Below are 18,763 nucleotides of genomic sequence, written 5' to 3'. Positions count from 1 at the left end.
CATCTCACTCACTTATTTCTTTCCTTCCCCCAAATCTCCACTATGGCAGCTATCTGTTTCTTTCTGTATCTGTGAATCTGTTTCTCTTTAGTTATGTTTGTTTATTTGTTTTGTTTTTTTAGATTCCATGTATAAATGAAATCATACAGTATTTATCTATTATCTGGCTTATTTCACTTAGCATAATACCCTCTAGGTCCGCCCGTGTTGTTGCAGATGGCAAGATTTCATTCTTTTCTTTGGCTGAGTAGCATTCCGTGTGTGTGTGTGTGTGTGTGTGTGTGTGTGTGTCCATTCATCTATTGATGGATATTTTGGTTGCTTCCATATCTTGGTTATTGTAAAATAGGCTTCACTGAACATAGAGGTGTGTATATCTCTTCAAATCAGTGGTTTTTTTCACTTTAGATAATACCCAGTAATGGAGTTGCTAGATCATATGGTAGTTCTGTTTTTAATTATTTGAGGAGCTTTCACACTGCTTTCCATAGTGGCTGTACCAATTTATATTCCCACCAGCAGTGCACAAGTGTTCCCTTTTCTCACCAACATTTGTTATTTGTTGTCTTTGTGATGATAGCCATTCTCATAGATGTGAGATGATATCTCATGGTGCATTGGATCTGTAATTGATCAAAATGAGATATGATGTCGAGCATCTTTCCATGTGCCTTTTGGCCATCTGGATGTCTTCTTTGGAAAAATATCTGTTTAGGACCTCTGCGCATTTTTAAATATGATTTATTTTTTGATGTTGCATTGTGTGAATTCTATGTATATTTTGGGTATTAGTCCTTTCTTAGATATATTGTTTGCAAATATCTTCTCCCATTCAGTAGATAGCCTTTTCATTTTGTTGATTGTATCCTTTGCTGTAAAGGAGCTTTTTAGTTTGATGTAGTCTCATTTATTTTGCTTTTGTTTCCTTTGCCTGAGTAGACATATGAAAAAATATTACCAGGATCAATGTCAAAGTACATAGTGCTATGTTTTTTTTTCTATAAGTTTTTATGTCTTACATTTAAGTCTTTTTTTTTACTTTATTTTTGTATATGGTATGAGAAAGTAGTCCCATGTAATTCTTTTGAATATGGTTGTTTAATTTTTCCCAGCACCAGTTATTTATTTTTATTTTTATATATATATTTTTTTTGCCTTTTTGCCTTTTCTAGGGCCACTCCTGTAGCATATAGAAGTTCCCAGGCTAGGGGTCTAATTGGAGCCATAGCCACTGGCCTATGCCAGAGCCACAGCAATGCAGGGTCTGAGCCGCATCTGCAACCTACACCACAGCTCACGGCAACACCGGATCCTTAACCCACTGAGCAAGGCCAAGGATCAAACCTGCAACCTCATGGTTCCTAGTCAGATTCGTTAACCACTGAGCCATGATGGGAACTCCAGCACCATTTATTAAAGAGACCTTGTTTTCTTCATTGTATATTCTTGGCTCTTTTGTCATAGATCAACTGACTATAAGTGCATGGGTTTATTTCCGGGGTTTCTATCCTGTTCCATATCTTGATCGATATTTCTGTCTCTGTGCCAGTGTCATAATGTTTTGATTACTGTAGCTTTATTTATTTATTTATTTTTTTATAATTTTTTTAAAATTTTCCCACTGTACAGCAAGGGGGTCAGGTTATCCTTACATGTATATATTACAATTACATTTTTGATTACTGTAGCTTTTAGTATGGTTTGAAATTAGGGCATGTGATACCTTCAGCTTTGTTCTTCTTTGTCAAGATTGTTTTGGCCTCTTGGGGTCTTTTGTGTTACCATATAAATTTTAGAATTATTAGTTCTGATTTTGTGAAAAATATTGTGATTTTATAAGGATTGCATTGATTCTGTAGATTACCTTGGGTAGTATTATCATTTTAACAATATTAGTTCTTCCAATCCATGAACACAGTATACCTTTCCATCTGTTTGTGTTATCTTCAGTTTTGTTCTTTAGTGTCTTGTAGTTTGCTGAGTACAGATCTTTTACCTCCTTGTATTTATTTCTAGGTGTTTCATTCTTTTTGATGTGGTAGTATATCAGATTGTTTTCTTAAATTCTCTTTCCAATAATTCATTGTTAATGTATAAAAATGCAACCAATTTCTGTATATTAATTTTGTTGCTTGCATTGTTACTGAATCCATTCATGAGTTCTAGTACTTTTTGTGGCATCTTTTGAATTTTCTGTTTATAGTATTATGTCATCTGTAGAATGACAGTTTTGCCTCTTCCTTTCCAATTTGGATTTCTTTCATTTATTTTCTTATCTGGTTGATGTAACTAGGAATTCCAGCACTTTGTTGCATAAAAGTGGTGAGAGTGGATGTTCTTGTCTTGTTCCTTGACTCGTCTTAGAGAAAATGCTTTCAGCTTCAAATAGGATTTAGCTATGGGCTAGTCATATGTGGCCTTTATCTTGTTGAGGTATGTTCCCTTCGTACCCATTTTGTTGAGAGTTTTTATCATAAGTGGATGTTGAATTTTGTCATAGCTTTTAAAGCATCTATTGTGATGATTTTGTGCTTTTTTTTTTTTTAAACCACACCCATGGCATATAGAAATTCCCAGGTCAGGGATCAAATCTGAGCCACAGCTGCAACCTACGTCACAACTGTGGTATGCTAGATCTTTAACCCACTGCACCAGGCTGGGGATCAAACCTGCACTGCCATAGAGACAACACCAGATCCTTAACCTGCTGCACCACAGCAGGAACTCTGATCATGTGCTTTTTATTCTTGAGTTTTTTATATGATATATCACATTAATTGATTTGTGAATATTGAATAATTGCATCCTTGGATAAATCCCACTTGATCATGGTGTATGATCCTTTTAATGTATTATTGAATTCAGTTTGCTAATATTTTGTTGAAGATTTTTGCATCTATGTTCATCAGTGATACTGATCTGTAATTTTCTTTTTTGTGATATCTTTGCTTTCTGTATCAAGGTGATGCTGCCCTTGTGGAATGAATTCAGAAGTGATCCTTCCTCTGTAATTTTTGGAATAGTTTGAGAAGAATAGGTATTAACTCTTCTTTAAATGTTTGGTTTCACTTGTGAAGCCATCTGGCCCTGGACTCTCATTAGTCGGGAGTTTTTTTTTTTTTTAATTACTGATTCATTTTCATTACTGGTGAACTTTATGAACTGATACTTTTATATTTTCTCTTTCTTCCTGACTCAGTCTTAGGCTATTGTAAATTTCTAGGAATTTACGCATTTCTTCCAGGTTGTCCATTTTATTGACGTATAATTTTTCGTAGTCATCTCTTATTATCCTTTGTGTTTCTTTGGTATTAATTATAATTTTTCCTTTTTCACTTCGGATTTTATTGAATCCCTCATTTTTAGCCCTCCTTTTTTCTTAATGAATATGAATAAAGTCAATTTTGTTTATCTTTTCAAAGAACCAGCTCTTGGTTTCATTCATCTTTTCTATTATTTTTTTAATCTGTATTATTAATTTCTTCTTTGATCTTTATGACTTCTTTCCTATACTAACTTTGAGTTTTGTTTTTTTCTTTTTATTTTCTTTTTAGGGCCACACCTGTGGCATATGGAAGTTCCCAGGCTAGGGGTTAAATCAGAGCTGCAGATGCTGCCACAGCAACATCAGATCCAAGCTGCAGCTTGTGGCAACACTGGATCCTTACCCCACTGAGAAAGACCAGGGATCAAACCCACATTCTCATGGATACTAGTCAGGTTCTGAACTTGGCGAGCCACAATGGGAACTCCTGTTTTTTTCTTTTTTACTCTAGTTCCTCTAGGTGTAAGGTTAGGTTGTTTATTTGAGTTTTTTTTTTTTTTTTTCTTGAAGTAGGTTTGTATTGCTACAAATATTCCTCTTAGAGATTTTGGATTGTTGTGTTTTCATTTTCATTTCTCTCCAGGTATTTTTTGATTTCTTTAGTGATGCATTGGTTGTTTAGTAGCATATTGTACAGCCTCTATATGTTTGTGTTGTTTTGCAGTTTTTTCCTTGTTGATTTCTTGTCTCACAGCATTATTGTCAGAAAGGATGCTTGATATGATTTCAGTCTTCTAGGTTTTGTTGGTTGCTGGGTTCTGCTTTGTGTGGAGGCTGCTGGGCACTTATGGGTGTAGCTGGGTTCTGACACAGCTGGCTGCACAGTCAGGGGAGTCTTGGTTTTCATGATGGCTCACTGATGGGTAGAGCTGTTTCCTAGGGTAACTGATTGAGGGGCCCAAGGTATCCCCGAGCTAGTGTCAAATGGCTAGTGTGTAAAGATAAGGCAAGGGCCAAGGGCACCCCATGGTACTGGCCTCCTTGTGGGCAGGCCAGGATTTTACACAGCTGGCTTTGGAGCCATTGTGCTCCCAAGGTTGGGGGTCCTTAGGGCCCAGGGAGTTCAGGAGCTGGTGCCTGCCCACTAGTGGGTGAATTTGGCCCCAGGGCTAATGGTGGCCCATGGTGGGTGGTGCTGGATTTTGGGGTCTCCAGCTATAGAGCCTGGGGTCCTAGAGCTGCTGTTAGTTTGCAGATAGGTGGGCTAAGGTCCAGGAAATCCCTGGGCTAGTGCTGGTCCACTGGTGTGTTGAGTCTGGTTCAGGTCTCTGACTACAGGGCCAGTGACCAGAGGATACCAGAGCTGGTGCTGCCCCCTGGTGGGCAAGCTTTTTCTAATGGCTGGTTGTAAGCTCTGGGGCCCTTGGGGCTAGTGCTGGCACACTGGTGGTTGGAACCAGGTCCTGGACCCTTTGGTGGGCAAGACCAGGTTCTGCATTGGTTGGGGTCTCATTGGGTTCTGTGGCATCAGGCCTGTTGGTGGATGGCCTGTGTTCCCTCCCAAATAGCTGTTTGGTGGGAGGCATCCCAGGTCTGGAGCCAGCAGGCCAGTGGGCAGGGCCAGGTCCTGATGTTAGTAAGCTAGCAGAAGGATTAAAAATTGGTGCTTGCCAGTACCAGTGTCCTTGTGATAGGATGAGCTCCTTAAAAGGGCTCCTACCAGGGTCTGTGTTTCCAGGGTGAGTCCCAGTTGCTTTTTGCCTCTCTGGGAGGCTCTCCAAGACCAGCAAGTGGGTCTGACCCAGGCTTCTTTCACATTCCTGCTTCTTCCTTAGATCTTGGGACATCTGAGATTTTGGGGGGCCTTTTAAGAGCGGAGTCTCTGTTTCCTACAGCCCTCCGGTTCTCCTGACAAGAAGCCATGACGGCTTTCAAGGCCAAACATTGTGGAGCTCATCTTCCAAGGTCAGGACCCCCAGGCCAGGAGCCTGATGAGGGTTTGGACCTCTGTCCTTGGGGAGAACCTCTGCAGTTGTAATTATCCTCCCCTTTGTTGGTTGCCTCCCTGGGGGTCAGGGTCTTAACTATACTACGTTCCTTCCCACCCATCTCCTTGCGGTTCCTTCTTTATATCTTTAGTTACAGAAGGTCTTTTCTGCTCGTCTTCGGGTTCTTTTCATCAGTAGTTGCTCCATAAATAGGTGTAATTTTTGTGTGCCATGGGAGGAGGTGAGCTCAGGACCTACCATCTTTGTCTCATCTCCTGCTGTTCTTCATTTTAAAGTAAATGAGACTATAGAGGATACCCTGTTGTGGCAAAGAGTGAGTTGGTCAAGCTTCTGTGCGCTGACATAATGTTTTTGAGTTTCATTTATGTTATTGTGTAAATCAGTACTTCATTCCTTTATGTTGCAGTGTAATTCAACTGTACTGTAATTTTTTTTTTTTTTTTAGGGCCATACCTGTGGCATATGGAACTTCCCAGGCTAGGGGTCGAATCAGAGCTGCACCTGCTGGCCTACATCAAAGCCACAGCAGTGTGGGATCTGAGCTGCATCTATGACCTATACCACATCTCACAGCAATGCCAGATCCTTGACCCACTGAGTGAGGGCAGGGAATGACATCCTCATGGATACTAGGCAGGTTTGCAACCTGCTGAGCCACAACGGGAACTCCCCATAATTTGTTTATCATTCTTCTGCTGATGGGTATTTGGGTCATTTCCAGTTTTTCAGTTTTATAAATAAAGCTTCCAGGAGCAACCTTGGATAAGTCTTCTTGTGGACATATGTTTGCATTTCTCTTAAGTAAATACTTAGAGTAAATACTTAGCATAGAATTGCTGGATCATAGGGTAGGTGTGTGTTTAACTTCATAAGAAAGTGCCAAACAGTTTCCCAAAATATGTGAACCATTTTAGACTCACCAAGCAATGCATGAAAGTTTGAGTTGATTTGCATTCTTTGCCAATTTTTGTTATTGTTAGCCTTAACAAAGCTTTAGCCATTCTCATGGGTGCAAAATAGGATTTCTTTGTGATTTTAACTTGCCTTATCCTGATTATTATCAGTTTTGAGCATCTTTTCATTTGTTTATTAGCCACTTAACTATTCCCCCAGTGAGATGGTATGGAAAGCATGGGTGCTGGAATTCAAGGTAAATGTGATGAAATATTGAGACCTACTTTAAAGCCCATGTAGATTAAAAGCAGAGGTGGCATTTGGGGTAACACATGGATCATAATAATATAAATTCACTTTAAAAAATTAATTGAAAATAGTGAACCCCTGTCCACTAGCCATATTCAGTATTAAATGGACTGGACCTTTATTTAAGAAAAATTTAACCAAAGTCCTATAATTTTGCTTTAATACTCTCCTTTAGTTTCTTCCTTTTGTGATTATCTTACATGTGAGATTGTGTGTTAAATGCTTTTAGTAGCAGATCCATTTGCATGAAGACATGCTGAACCCATCTGACAAGGAGTTAATTTTACTGCTTGGTGAACAATATCACATTCTTTTTCATGTTCTGATCTCTCAGAAATAAATAAACATGAAGGGAACATGTAAGGATTATTTAATGTGTCTGGAAGGTGCCCCCACAGTTTACATGAACAATAATATAGTCCACTCCGATATTTTTGTTTTTATTTACTTCTAATATGGCTTTCTCTTATTGAATGATTTGTTTTGATGGAGGGACAGAGGATTCTTCCTGTGAGTAAACTTGGTGATGGGATTAAATCATTCAACAAAAATTTATCAAGGACCTGCAAGATGTTAGATTCTATTCTAGGTGCTCAGGATACATCAGTGAACAAAAGAGAAAAAGTCTCTGCCCCCGACCCCCGGAGCTTATATTCTAGTGGGATACTGCAGTATTACCCTCAATATAAAAGTACCATGAACAAGAGAAATAGAGCAGAAGAAGGTTTGGAAGTTGGGTAGCAGGAGAGGGCAGATTGCAATTTAAAATATGGTGGTCAGGAGTTCCCATCGTGGTGCAGCAGAAACGAATCTGACTAGGAACCATGAGGTTGTGGGTTCGATCCCTGGCCTCGCTCAGTGGGTTAAGGATCCGGCATTGCTGTGAGCTGTGGTGTAGGTCACAGACGTGGCTCGGACCTAGCGTTGCTATGGCTCTGGTGTCAGGCTGGTGTCAACAGCTCTGATTGGACCCTATCCTGGGAACCTCCATGTGCCATGGGTGCAGCTCTAAAAGGACAAAACACAAAAAAATAATAATAATAAAATGAAATAAAATATGCAGTTAAGGTGGATCTTATGGGAAGTTGCCTAATGAGCTGTTTTAAAGAAATTTAACTCACAGAAGAGTTAGTTCTAGGCAGAGGGAGCAGCTAAGCTCCTAAACCCGAGTGTTTCTAGATTGCTCAGGGAGGAGCAAGGAAGACATTTGAGCTGGAGTGGAGTGAAAAGAGAGAGAGAGAGAGAGATGTGGGAAGTTACTGGAAGAATATGATGTAGGGCCTTGCAGGCCATTGTGAGAATCTTGTACTGCTCCATGTGAGATAATCGAAGGATGAGAACAGAGGAGTCACCTAATTTGACTTAACTTTAAAGTCATATTAAAAAAGGATCCACAGAAAAGAAACTCCTGGACTTGGAGAATAGGCTTGTGGTTGCCAAGGGGGAGTGGGAGGGAGTAGGATGGATTGGTGGCTTGGGTTAATAGATGCAGACTATTGTCTTTAGAATGGATTAGCAATGAGATCCTGCTGTGTAGCAGTGAGAACTATGTCTGGTCACTTATGATGGAGGATGATAATGTGCGAAAAAAATAATGTATATGGGTATGTGTAACTGGGTCACCATGCTGTACAGTAGAAAAAAAATAATGTATTGAGGAAATTAAAAAAAAAAAAGGATCACAACCATTCTGGCAAAACTGTTGAGGCTAAATTGTAGGGCCTTAGAGTAGAAACAGAGGAGATCTACTCAGGGAGCTGTTGATAGAGATGAGAGGTGATGGTGGCTCAAACCAGCGTGAGGATTAACAGTCAACTTTGTATATGTTTTTGAAGGAACTAGAGCCCTTGCTAATGTATTAGACATGGACTGTTAGAGTAAGAAAAGATAGGATGATGAGAAGAGATAGAGGAGGAAGAGATAGGTTTTTGGCTCATCAATCGAGATCAACTCAAAAGATTTTGAGGGGGCAGGGCAAGAGTTGTGTTTGGGGTATGCTATATTTGAAGTGGTTATGAGACACTCAAGTGAAGATGAAGAAGCAGCTGCCTACAAAGCCTGGGGTTCAGGAGAGAGATCTGGACTAGGAGCAGTTATTGATAGAGAAGAATAAAGGACCAAGGTCTGAGCCTGGGAACATTCAGAGGTCAGAAAGAAAAAACAGTAAAAGAAACTACACAAGTGAAATCATCAAAGATAAAAGAAAGCCAAGAGTGTTTAGAGCCCTGGCAAACAAGAAAGAACATATTAGAGAGGAAGAATGATTAGCTGTTTCACACACTGCTAAGTCAAGGAAGACCGTGGCTGAGAACTGGCCATCCATCAGTCATGGTGTCCTGGAGGCTACTGGTGATGTACCATGAGCAGGTTCACGAAGGGTGGGGTGTGAAAAGTCTCTGGCTGCGATGGGGCAATGAGAGAGAATAGGCAGAGGGGGTTAGACAATGAACATAGGCAACTCTTTCAAGGAAAAACAGGACAGTAACTGGTGAAGGAAGTGAGATCTAAGAAAAGTTTGTTGTCTTTAAAGGAAGAGAAATAAGAACATGTAAGTTAAAGAGAATGAGTTGAGTATTTATCAAACTCATAAAGAACCTGTCTTCTTTTTAAAAAATTTCCAATCAGGAGTTCCTGTCATGGCTCAGTGGTGAACGAATCCGACTAGGAACCATGGGGTTGCAGGTTCAATCACTGGCCTTGCTCAGTGGGTTAAGGATCTGGCATTGATGTGAGCTGTGGTGTAGGTTGCAGACGCGGCTCGGATCCCGCGTTGCTGTGGCTCTGGCGTAGGCCAGTGGCTATAGCTCTGATTTGACCCCTAGCCTGGGAACCTCCATATGCCGTGGTATGGCCCAAGAAATGGCAAAAAGACCAAATAAATAAATAAAATTTTCTGATCGTTTATTAATACACTATTCTAAAAAATGATAACAATTAAATGAAAAAAAGACATTCAAAGTGTTAGCCAACTTTTCCTGTGGAAAACAAAATGGTGATTCTTCAAAAAGATTAAAAATAGAATTTTATGACCCAGCACAGACACTTCTGGGTACCAAAAGAATTGAAAACAGGGCCTCAAAGAGATATTTGCACACCCACGTTCATAGTTGCATTATTCACAATAGCTAAGAAGTGAAAGCAACTCAAGTGCCCATCAACAGATGAAAGGATAAAGACACGATGGTACATCCATGCAGTGGAATATTATTTAGTCTTGAAGGAACTTCTGACACATGCTAACAACATGGATTAACCTTGAGGACATTTCTGCTAAGTGAAAGAAGCCAGTCATAAAAAAGACAAGTACTATATGACTTCTATTAAGATATATGGAACAATCAAATTCATAGAGACAGATTAGAGTGATGGTTACCAGGGGCTCAGGGGAGGAGAGAATGGGGAGTTATGGTTTAGTGGGTAGAGGTTCAGTGTGGGAAGATGAAGAGTATTGTGGATAGATGCTGATGGTTGCACAACAGTGTGAATATTCTTAATGCCACTGCAATGTACACTTAAAAATGGTTAAGATAGTAAAGTCTATGTGCATTTTACTACAGTTAAAAAGAAAACAAGTATAAGCTAATTTAAAAAGTATTAGCTTTCATAGACAAGATGGCCATCAAAATTTCATAAAGTTTTCTAAATACTTACTCTCAATTTCTGTCCTCATCTTCTCCCAGACTGACAGTGACTAGGTTAGAAACCAGATCTGTGCATGGGCCACATTTTGATTAGCATGCAGGTAGTGGAGACTGGAGCAGTGATGATGGAGGAGAGATGGGAGAATTACTGGAGTGATGTTTGGAGGCGTGAAAAGAGATGAGATTAGTGCCCAGTAGAAGGGCTGACTTCGGATTTTGGCAGGAAGGCTGAGTACTGGACACAGATGCTGTTGGGTGGGTAGAAGGGGTGATAGGAGATTGTGGACAGATTCAGCTGTAAATTTCCATTTTCTTGATGAAAGCTAGGAGCAAAAAAGTGATTTTTGAGACTTTAGATAGAGTAGAAAGTTAGCTACTTTCTACTAGCTAGAAAGAGTGATAGATGATGAGTGATGATGGGTGAGTGATAGATAACTTTGCATGAAAAATAGAAGCAAGGATGTATACTATTTAATCAAATTTTTGTTTGCTTCTTTTCCACTAATATTTTTCATTAAGCTTTCCCCATGTGTATAGGTCTTCCCTCTCCATCGAGACTAAATCTCACAGGCAAGGTAGATTTCCTCTTCCTTTTTTGCATTCTGTTGATCTCTTTACAGTTATTCAATAGATACTCTGGAAGTATAAAGTGGTGTCAGAGGTAATCTCATTTCTGAATTGGTAACATTTTGCTTAAAGTTATATATGTTTTCTCCTGATCTTTATGCTCTTATTGTTGTTGCGATGTTCTAATCAGATAATGCATGAATCATTTCTTTCTGTGTTATTTTTATAGCATTGCCACCACGGGCTATGTGTAAACAAAGAAATGGAGACACGTCCTGTAGATGGCGAATGGGGACCCTGGGGACCTTACAGTTCTTGTTCAAGAACATGTGGAGGTGGAATCAAAAGCACAACCAGGCTCTGTAATCGCCCCGAGTACGTCTTTTTTATGTCACTGTAAATTAAGATTATCTCAAGGCACCAGAAAGTAAACATCAGTTTCATTCACTTCTCAAACTGGAGGTCAGTCTATAAGTTTCTGAGATTCAGAAAACTTCTGGAATACTTTAAGCCATATTACTTTATATCTGGTAGATTCAGACCTTAAAAAAAAAACTAAATTAAAATAATCTTTAGAATTTGAAGTAAGACAGCCATTTCCTTTCTTTCTTTTTGATTTAGTGTGAATCTGAGAAATGCTTGTAAATAATGACAGTCATATAATGGCATTTTTACTTTTACTGTTTCTGTTAAGAGATATTGGCCCCTTTCAACTCTGTTTTGTCCTTCCTGGATAAAATACATTGTTTCACTACCAGTTTTTTAACTATTTGGTATAATTTATCATGTCATATTTTCTTTCTCTTCTTTTCATGTTACAGATGCTTCTGTGTCTTTAAGCTTGAATGAGCACTGAAGCCTGGGTCCTGCTCACTAAACTATTTGAAATAATCTAGGGATTACATAAAAATTTTCAAATAATGTTTCTGTTACGATGTGATATATAAATTGATAATAAGAATTTTAATTCAGACATGTGACATACTCTGAATAAAATTTGATTTAGTTTGAATTTTAGAATAGGTAAATCATGCTATAACTTTGTATATTCAAAAAAATAAAACACTGTTGCAAGAATTTTCATTTTCCAGGATAAATTGAAATAGAGATGGGTGGCTAGAGATTGATACCAAACTGAGCAATAAGTAGGACAAACGTATATATTTCTTTTAAAATTTAACATGATATGATTCTCCTTTCTTTTCATCTTTGGCACTCTATATGTGTTTCCCCCCACCCCAGAAAATGAACAAACACTTGTTCAAAGTGTTAAAACAAATTCCCATCATTAGTTAGCTCCTTGTTTGTTAATCTAGTCATGAGTAAGATATCATTTTTGCCCTCCGAGCAACAGTATTCACTTTAAAGTAGATTTTCTATCGTCCATTAACCAGAGAATCGTTTAACAACCATGTCACATACTCCTGTTAAAAACCGAAAAAAAAAAAAAAAAGAGTTAGTGGGACATCAGCGTTTTTTCCAGATCCTGGAAGAGCAAGGAACAGTTGTAGAAGTAAATGGCAGGAATACTATTATACTGATGTGCTTTAAAATGTAATGAATTTGACTAGGCCAAGAAACGGAGGAAAGTACTGTGTGGGCCGCAGGATGAAATTTCGATCATGTAACACTGATTCATGTCCAAAAGGCAAGCAAGACTTCCGTGAGAAGCAGTGCTCTGATTTTGATGGTAAACATCTGAACATCAATGGTCTTTCCCCGAATGTGCGGTGGCTTCCAAAGTATAGTGGGAGTAAGTACTGAGAATATTTTTTTCATGTCAACATTTTTGAGACACAGAAACACAACAGCTGTGTTACTCTACACCCCAAATTTGACTTTTTCTGACAGTTGCCATAAAAGATCGTTGTAAACTCTACTGTCGGGTCGCTGGAACCACTAGCTTCTACCAGTTGAAGGACAGGGTTGCTGATGGTACTCCTTGTGGAACCGAAACGAATGACATCTGTGTTCAAGGCCTGTGTCGGGTAAGTGCATGCATTACCTTTCACATGACTGTCAGAATACTATTTTCCTTCTATAGCTCTACCCAAGTGTTGCTTCCATGCCTTCAGTACAGGCTTGTGAATTTCAGGGCAGCATCCTTTGCTGCTGCTGTGCTGTCTATAAAGTGAATATGGTTAGGAGACTGTTCCTAGGCCATCCTCCATCACTGGGAGTGACTCACAAAGCACTCATTGCTGGTTTTATTTTGCCAGTGGCTCTCAAAAATCAAGATGAGGGACAGGATTGGCTTCCTAACAAGTTAGAATGTATTAGCACCCAAGGGTTGGAAAGACCTTTTGCTAATTCAAACATGCCCTTCCTTGCTCACATATTTTCCCTGTATGTTAGAAGCAGTGATGTCTTCCCTCTTCCCATTCTCTTACTTTTATGTACCTTTGACAGCTATTTACTGAAGATCCACCAAAGATCACATCCTGTTCTAGTCACCAAGATGAAGAGATGGAGCAGACCCCCTACCTCACTCATGGCCACAGATTTGTGGAAGAGATGGGTACACTTAATTAGAATGCAGTGCTCCGGAGTCACCTTCAAGGTGGCATGAGGACACTGTAGAAGGAGTGTCTTATTCTGTGGGGAGATGGTTAAAGGATTTGAGGAATGCTTTTGGAGGGTATGAGTCTTGAGCTAATTATCAAGATAAGTGGGTTTTAGAAAGGTGAAGAAGTGAGGGACCAGAGTTGGAGGTAGCTACCAGTTGATGCTTGTTATGTGAAATTTTTCCTGAACTCCTTGGCAATCCCTAGGAGTATTTGGAGTTAAACAAGAATGTGATTCGATTCGCCTGTTGGAATCTTCGTGATGTACTGGTTTGTTAGGAGATAGGTGGGTCATTCAGCAGGATTCTAGGTGAGAGCAGATGAACCCCCGAATTAAAGCACACAAATTACAGATGGTCGTCTTAAAAATGCATGCTGAGTTTGAGAACTAGGCTAGTAAATGCTGCCTAAAGAGTTCAGATGTCATCTTGTGCAGTCATTCCTTTCATTAAGTGGAACCTTGTAGGACCAATTACTTCTCCCTGTAACCCAGCATCTATTACTGGTTACCTAGGTGATAAAGGCCTTGCCTCCAAAGGGCTAATGAGATGTTCAGAGAAACTGATAATAATTTAAACATTGGAAATAGCTTAAATACTAGAAAAAGGGTACTTGGTGGCCTGAAAAAAGTTGGTTTTTCTAAATAGAAGAAAGTCAGTTACAATAAACAAATATGACGGGTATCTGTACATAAAGATGCATACTACTTTCAGCAAATATCTGGATGAAACTTTCATGTGGAAATATGTGCCTTGTGAATAAAAATTCATGAGGCTAATGAAGTTTTCTTACTTTCCTGATCACTCAATTTAAAGGAGTTGCTGCAGCGAATGGAGAGGGCACCATCTACATGGTGAGGAGTTACATTTGTTCTTTCAAAGACCGGGAGCAAACCGTGTCCTTTCACTGTTATTTGTGTATTCATTCTTTTTTGCAATACTGTTTATCATGCTGGATGTTAATTAAAAAAATAAATTATTTCTTTCAAATATACTCCATTTCTTCCCAGGCATTTTAAGGTCATGAGTTTAAAAAGTGAATCACTTGTAACAGCATGGATGGACCTAGAGATTATCATACTAAGTGAACTTAGACAATGAAATCCAAACATATGATATAACTCATATGTGGAATCTAAAAACAGGATACAAATGAACTTATCTGCATACTCAAAACAGACTCACAGGCTTTGGAACAAAAATTTATGGTTACCGAAGGGGACAGGTGGGAGCAGGGGTAGGTGGCCTGGGGGCTTGGGATTGGCATATGCATACTGAGGCATAGGGAATGATTGGCCAGTGGAGACCTGCTGTATAGCACAGAGAACTCTACCCAGTGTTCTGTGATTATCTTTGTGGGAAAAGAAAATGAAAGAGAATGGATGTGTGTATAACTGAATCACTCTTGTTGTAAAGCAGAAATTTAAATAAACTGTAATTCAATAAACTTTTTTTAAGAAGTCCATCATGAAAGACATCTTTCTGTAGTTACTGTAATTAATGGGTTACTTTTTGTTCCTTTTGAATGACATGTCTTTAAAGAGTGATTTTCAAATGATGGCTATAGGATCACTGTCAGTGATTTGCTGACAATGTGGATTCCTAGGATTTATCTCCTAGGGTTTTCATTCAGAAAATCTGGGGATCTGTCTTTTTCAATCCTCGTTCATGTGAGTTTGATGCAGGAAGTGTGTGGATGACCCTTTAAAAACACCTCTTTTTTCAACTTGTAAACATATATGAAGATCCTGATGTACAACAAGATGAGTAGATATTCTGAAAAAAATCCTGTAGTCTTGAATCTCATATTAACTGAAAGAATATTTTTGAAAAGAACTTTGTAAAGTACTGTCTTCTTCATCAGTCCTCTTTGTAACACTGATTGGAACTATTGTGTTTTGAAGCAAGCTGGCTGTGATCACGTGTTAAACTCCAAGGCCAGGAGAGACAAGTGTGGAGTGTGTGGTGGGGATAACTCCTCATGCAGAACACTGGCAGGTGTTTTCAACAGTGCTCACTATGGTAAGCTGCGTATGTCTTTTAGTTTTCTCTTTGGATCTAATACTGGAGTATATAATGTAGAAATAATAGTAATGGCTTGTTATGGTTTTATCTATTTTGTAACTTGATTCAAAATGATTAATTATATCTTATACCAGATGCATCAACGAATTAATGAATTTACCTGTGCTAGATGAGTCTGATTCTTAAAAATTCATTAGGGACATTTATTAGAGTAAATCTAGTACAATTTGACAATGATGTATAAACAGTCCCCCCCGTTAATGAAATTTTTTTATTGCTGTTCCTGTAATCTGAATTGTACACATTTATAATTTTTCCAGGAAATTTGCTTTCAATTATTTTAAATCATTTGAACCACACTTTTTTGTGTGTGACCTACCCTCTTGTGTTTCCTATTGTTGTTATATTGAAGCTGATTGACGGTGAAGAATGAAACCATTCACTTAAATATTGATTTGGAATTAGCATTACGTTTGATTTTTCAGGAAATATTTGGATTCCAGATATAATTGATCTTTGGCAACAGCTTCATTTTTCTTCAAAATTATTATAAGAATATAGTATATCAGATATTTTCCATTAAATTTTCTGAGAATACATTTTTTCTTTTTATGGTAATAAAATCAGCCCTTTAAAACTTGTCTTGCAAAATAAAAATGTATGTTTATTTTTTGGCTTTAAATTGTATTCACATGTTTTTGAACACAGTTGTTTGTTAGTAAGAATTGCTTCAATTAAAGCAATATAATTTAAAACACAATTTGTGTTTTGATTCATATGAAAACTGTTATAGATTTAATACTCTGATTATTCTTGTGAATCTTAGTTACTAGATAATTTGACATTATTTTTCTAGTTGTTATGTTTCATAACTAATGGCACACATTTATCAAAGTCTGATCTGTATTCACTGAGAAGCATTTTTTCTTCTGTAGAAAACCACATGCACCAAATGGGACCATATATTTAAGCTGCCAAAATTATACTAAGAATTAATCAATTTGCAAATGGAAAAAGATATTAAAATCAAGTGCTGTATCTAGTCATTTGGGATGGAGCATGATGGAGGATAATGAGAAAAAGAATGTATATATATGTGTGACTGGGTCACTTTGCTATGCAGTAGAAAATTGACAGAACACTGTAAATCAACTATAATGTAAAAAATAAAAATCATAAAAAAAGAAATTATAAATATTTATAAAAATTTTAGAAAACTCAAGTGCAAGGTCTGAATAGCATTTGTCACATCACTGCCCTCTGGTGGTGGACTGCATCTTGTCACATTTGCAAGGCCTTGGAATGCTCTTAAAAAAATAGCAAAGACAAATAGTGGAGGTGGTAGGAATATTTTGTAGTGAAAAAATCATGAGTCAAAATTATTTTTGTAGGTTTATAACCTAAAACCAACATGCAAGTAGTGTATGCAGACTTGTATCCAGACTCAGACCGTTTATCACTTATGTTTAAATGTGATGTCTTAAAGAGATATACATAAGGCTGCTCTAAAAACATGAAAGGTAATCTCATATCAAGGTTGCAAAATTAAGCTCTTTAAAACCTTCCTCTTCTTAAGTTCATTCCATATTTATCAAAGTTAGTATATGAGCAAAATTTCGACTCCTTTTGTTTATGTATTGCATAGAAGAGGAAAATCCTAATAAAGAAAAGGAAAAACTTAGAATAACAGCACTACAGCAAAATTAATTGTTGACTTAAAACCTGAGGGTATTTGGAAATCTAGGTAACACGAGTGGTTTTAGTGCAGGAAAATCATTCTTTCTTGAATAATGTGTACTTAATATAATGTTTTCTCATCTTTTGAGCAGTGTCAGTGTTGTTGAATTTGGTCTCATAAAGTAGAAATTTTCATTTTCTTGAATAAATTTTTTGCTTTTCTCTTGGCAACTTGTTAGTACACTTTAAAAAAATAGTGTAATGTAAAATTTGGGGAGTAGCTATAGGGGTTACTGCTTACACTGAAACCTAAAAGCTTAAGAAAAATATTTCTCTTTCATTATTTTGCTATTCACTGACTCTGTGTACACATATAACAGTGACCAATGGTTTTCATATCTCATGGATTTGTGACTAGCATTTGGAATCCTGCATCTTCTGCCCATTAGGTAGCATAAAATGTAAAATTATTGGGCAAGTTTTAAAGTGAATATGTGTATTAAAATTTCAGCAGCTAATATCTTAGCTTCATTCTTATTCTATATGGAGAATTTTAAAAGTAAAATAAACTATAAAATGCACTTTAAGAATCCCAAACTCTGTCTACTTCTAGAGAGCAATCTCCTTTTCTTAATACTTAGTCATTTGTATAAGGCATTGATTCAAAAAGAATAAGCACTATATCATCTTTCAAAGATAAAATGAAATTTATCTTTCAACATTTCAACATTTTCATTCAGCAGTACTAGCCTCTAGGCCATCTGCTTTTTCTGAAAGTTAACAGGTATAAAATTATATTGCAGGTTATAATGTTGTTGTAAAGATTCCCCCTGGAGCAACAAACATTGATATTCTTCAACACAGCTATTCTGGAAAACCAGAAGATGACAATTACCTGGGTAAACACTTTTAGATAAACAGCAGCCAGTGTGTGGTTTGTGTGCAATTTCATGGAGGTCTGTGCTCGTAAATTCTTAGACGGCAAGAAGAGCCCCTTGGACAAACATGCCATTTCAGTTCATCCAGAGCTTAAGTCATCTCACTTCCTATGTGTGTTTTCTTCTTGAGCTGTGTAGTATATCCTATTTTAAAATACTGAACTAAATTATGGAAAATAACTTTTGTTCCATGAGGGTGTTTGAGGTAACCAAAGATTATATTCAGTTAAAGTTGAATGTGTATTTAGGATAAAACACTCCTCTATCTTTATCTAAATTAAAGGTTTATACCTTTAATATAAAGAGGTCTTTACCTCTTTGGGGTTGAACGTTTTAAAGAATTTTCTTAAATGTGTTTATCATGCAGCAAAAGTCTTTAAAGAGAATTTTTATAAAGCTCTTGTGTTATAGAAAGGCAGAAAGAAAACCATGGTTTCACATTTTTAGATGTTAACGATTATTGTCATAGTATATGTCCTTCAGCTATTTCTAGTCTATAAGTTTCAGTTGTTATTTCTTATTTATTTATTTATTTATTTATATCTTTTGTCTTTTTAGGGTCGCACCCACAGCATATGGAGGTTCCCAGGCTAGGGTCGAATCGGAGCTATAGCTGCCAGCCTATGCCACAGCCACAGCAACGCCAGATCTGAGCTGCATCTGCGACCTACACAATAGTTCAAGGCAACGCCAGATCCTCAACCCACTGAGCGAGGCCAGGGATCGAACCCACATCCTCATGGATCCTAGTCAGGTTTACTAACCACTGAGTCACGATGGGAACTCCTGTTATTTGCTTTTAGACTTAAAGAATTTCACTGATACTCAGAGATAAAAGAAATGCTTTACATTCCTTTTCTATCTGTCTGATAAAT

The 18,763-nt window shown here is 37.7% G+C and overlaps 1 protein-coding gene across 1 annotated transcript in view; it reads left to right on the top strand.

The window, feature by feature from the left end:
- The window catches only part of ADAMTS20 (ADAM metallopeptidase with thrombospondin type 1 motif 20), a 170,511-nt gene that overhangs the window by 68,404 nt on the left and 83,344 nt on the right, over positions 1–18,763 (top strand). Inside the window, exons 12-16 of the mRNA XM_047788004.1 lie at positions 10,915–11,060; positions 12,257–12,438; positions 12,537–12,673; positions 15,153–15,270; positions 17,754–17,849. Of these exons, the coding sequence (XP_047643960.1) occupies positions 10,915–11,060; positions 12,257–12,438; positions 12,537–12,673; positions 15,153–15,270; positions 17,754–17,849 (679 nt within the window). The remainder of the gene's footprint in view (positions 1–10,914; positions 11,061–12,256; positions 12,439–12,536; positions 12,674–15,152; positions 15,271–17,753; positions 17,850–18,763) is intronic.

The sequence above is a fragment of the Phacochoerus africanus genome, chromosome 7, assembly GCF_016906955.1.
Source record: "Phacochoerus africanus isolate WHEZ1 chromosome 7, ROS_Pafr_v1, whole genome shotgun sequence".
NCBI lineage: Eukaryota > Metazoa > Chordata > Mammalia > Artiodactyla > Suidae > Phacochoerus > Phacochoerus africanus.
This window is presented reverse-complemented; position numbering and strand designations above follow the sequence as displayed.